Below are 2,947 nucleotides of genomic sequence, written 5' to 3' on the forward strand. Positions count from 1 at the left end.
ATTAAATAGTTGTAATGAAACATGAAATTTTTAATTCACATTATCAACTGATAATCAAGTGATAATCCCATAATTATTATGTACATTTATATGCATGTAATTGATCACACGACAAGCAAGAGAACTTGCGATCAATCAATTCAATAACACGTAAAGTTCTGCACAGTTCCAAATCAGTCTGAGCAATCACCATCACAGCCACATAGTGCTGTGCATTTCAGAGCTGCTTTCTTACACTTGCATCTCCCACTGCAACCTTTTTGCACCACAAGAGATCAGTTCATAGCAGGATTTGGCAGCTTCTGGTAGTGTTGTCCACAAAGGATCAAACTGTCCGTCATTTTCCACCCACCCCCAGTCACATGGTGATGGTAGAGTGCAGCGTGGGACAAGAGACTGCCCCCAACAATATCCACCCTGGTACATTGCCCTCTTCACATGCTGTTCTAGGGCTGCCTGTGTTGGAGGTATTGCTTCAATAGATCGCGCTTTCTTTGCAAAGAGTTTCTTCCTTGCCAGATTCACCTCTGAACATGTACATGTTCAGTCGTACAGGAGTACTATGTATCTCTCCAGGGTTGCCAATGTGTCCTCAGAAATCTCACTTGGTGCAGATGCCAAGGTCAGAAATGCATTTGTCACTTCTGGGAAAATGTCCCATACTGCCCATGCAGTTATCTTGCCACGACCTGCAAAGCTCGAGACTATATCACACCCTGTGATTGCATGGAAGACTGGCAGTGCCTTGGATTTGTCTGGCAGTGAAGCAGCCAGCTTGTGTGCTGCTATGTAGCGGAAGCTCTTGCCAGTACCAATTGCTAGCCATAGTTCATCGACTGCCTCATGTAGCTCCTGGGCCATCCACACAGCAAGAACCACCACATCTGTGTCCACGGTACGGATGAGTATTCTGCGGTGTCCAGATTTAACAGCATCTGCTGCATGAACCATCATGCGCGTGTCCGCTTCCTCGTGATTGCATGGGGCCAAAGCTGCTGTGTCTTCAAAGGGTGGTACAGCAATGACCTGTTGATATAAGCATAAAAATGTCATATATTTGGTGAAGGCGGTCAACTGATCATCAAAAAAATCTATATGAAATTAACATTAATTTTTATATTACAGATCCATGACAATGTGGGTACATGTATTGACATATGATATAAACAGGGGGATTCAGATTACCTGTTCACCGTCAGTAGCAATCAGCTGTTTCTCTGGCACATTGATGGACTCCATGACCTGCTTAGACAGGAAGTGGAAGAGTTCTTCCTTGTTCTCGTCGACACGGAGGAATGTGTGCCAGTTCCCTGGTAACAGGGCAGTGCCAGTAACACGTCTGCGGATTCCCTTGCCTCTGTTAGCCCTTGCAGTTGCCTTCAAGCTGCCTGAGTTTGCATAGCGGTCCCACACTAGATCCAGACGAGAATGATTTTGAAGCTGTGACAGAATGTATGGAACGAATACGTCTGTGGCATAGTCAAGAAATGTTTTGCTGTGGCCAGGGTTCAGCATTTGAACCACTGCAGCCCCATCGAGGATCACAGAAGAGACTTGTGGTGGGTGAGACGTTGGTTCAACAAGCTGTTCCAAAGGCCTCAGCAAGTCAGATTTGGAACCAAAGCGGATCCGTCCATTTTGTGATAGTGCAGGCGGGTGTGCACTGTTCTCATGTTTGAAGAACTGCTCGAGATCGCCATCTCTGGTTTGGCATGTGATGTATAGTCTGGAGAAAAGCTCTGAATCACTCCCTTGCAGAGGCTAGTTTGTTGCTTGTTCTTATTGGCACTTTTCACCTTGATGGATGCAAATAATGGAAGTTTGTTGCGTTTGATGACATCATTGAGTGGTTTGGATCTGTCTGCCAGACGTTCCTTCACAAATAAATGGAACTGATCTCGCCCCATTTGCACAGCTGTACGCACACTCTCTACTGCAGCTGGGCCCAGGATCTCCTGTGTGTCTAGGACCAGCAAATCTGTGCTTTCTTCTTCAAAGGGGTTGCCCATCTCCTCAATGACTGCTGTCAGTGCACGAACATCTTGGACAAATTTCTTCTGTACACTGTGGTTTGTTTCTCATGGTGGTGGGTGTGCTCTCCTCTTTGGTGCAGTTGTTGTGAGGTCTCAAGTTCTGTGATGACCCGAGCAACTTCAGGGCAGCCACCATCCACTGTCGAAGGGCACATGGATTTTCAGTGAGACCCACTGCCCCGCCATCACCTTTGACCATGGCATTGTTTTGCTCATGTGCCTGGTCTAAGGCAATGGCGGAAAAAGCATGCCTGGTCTTCTTGGATGTGAAGTGGCCCATATGGAACTTGGCAGCAACATCTGGTGATGTTTCTCTACAAGGCAAAAACCATGTCCTGATGTGCACTGGAAACCAGCGAGCATAGTGGACATGATCCAATGCAGCAAACCATGCAGCTAGCTCTGGTGGGGTGTTCGACTCTCTAAGTGAACGTATGAAGAGGAGTATAGAGAGCTCCAGATGAAGTACAGTGGCCCAGTACTGAAACTGGGGACATGCTACTGCTCTCATGTCACACCATGCCTCAAACTGCAATAGTTCCTCATCTCTTGCTGTCGCTCTTTCTTTGTATCTAGTATATGCATGGTGCTGAAGTATGTGCAGGGCAGCAGCAGTTACCTGGTGGGCGCGTCTTGTACGGCTGACATGAGCTGCATGCAGGAAGGAGTCTGCTGTGCCTGTTGTTGCTATCTCTGCCTGAACCAATGCCTCTGTCCAACCACTGTCTTGCAGCCAGTTTCCTGCTGTCTTCCAAGCTGCCATCTCTGTGTGTAGAGCGCCTAGCATTACTACAAATAGATCTTCACCAAATGTGTCTGGCCAGTTCCATTGCACCTCCTTGGCAATTGCATACAGTGGTTGGTCCAGTGTGATGACGGGTATCTGTCCAGGATTTAGCTCATTGACCGCTGCT

General features: G+C 47.2%; 1 protein-coding gene across 1 annotated transcript; it reads right to left on the bottom strand.

Moving 5' to 3' along the window:
* Positions 1-231: 231 nt before the first annotated feature.
* Positions 232-2,009, bottom strand: LOC135221325 (uncharacterized). Its single transcript, XM_064259129.1, has 4 exons — positions 1,926-2,009; positions 1,186-1,761; positions 606-1,026; positions 232-527 (listed from the first exon to the last, which is right to left on the bottom strand). Exons 1-4 carry the CDS (start codon positions 2,007-2,009, stop codon positions 232-234), a joined length of 1,377 nt encoding a protein of 458 aa, XP_064115199.1.
* Positions 2,010-2,947: the final 938 nt, after the last annotated feature.

The sequence above is a fragment of the Macrobrachium nipponense genome, chromosome 2 (assembly GCF_015104395.2).
Source record: "Macrobrachium nipponense isolate FS-2020 chromosome 2, ASM1510439v2, whole genome shotgun sequence".
Taxonomy (NCBI): domain Eukaryota; kingdom Metazoa; phylum Arthropoda; class Malacostraca; order Decapoda; family Palaemonidae; genus Macrobrachium; species Macrobrachium nipponense.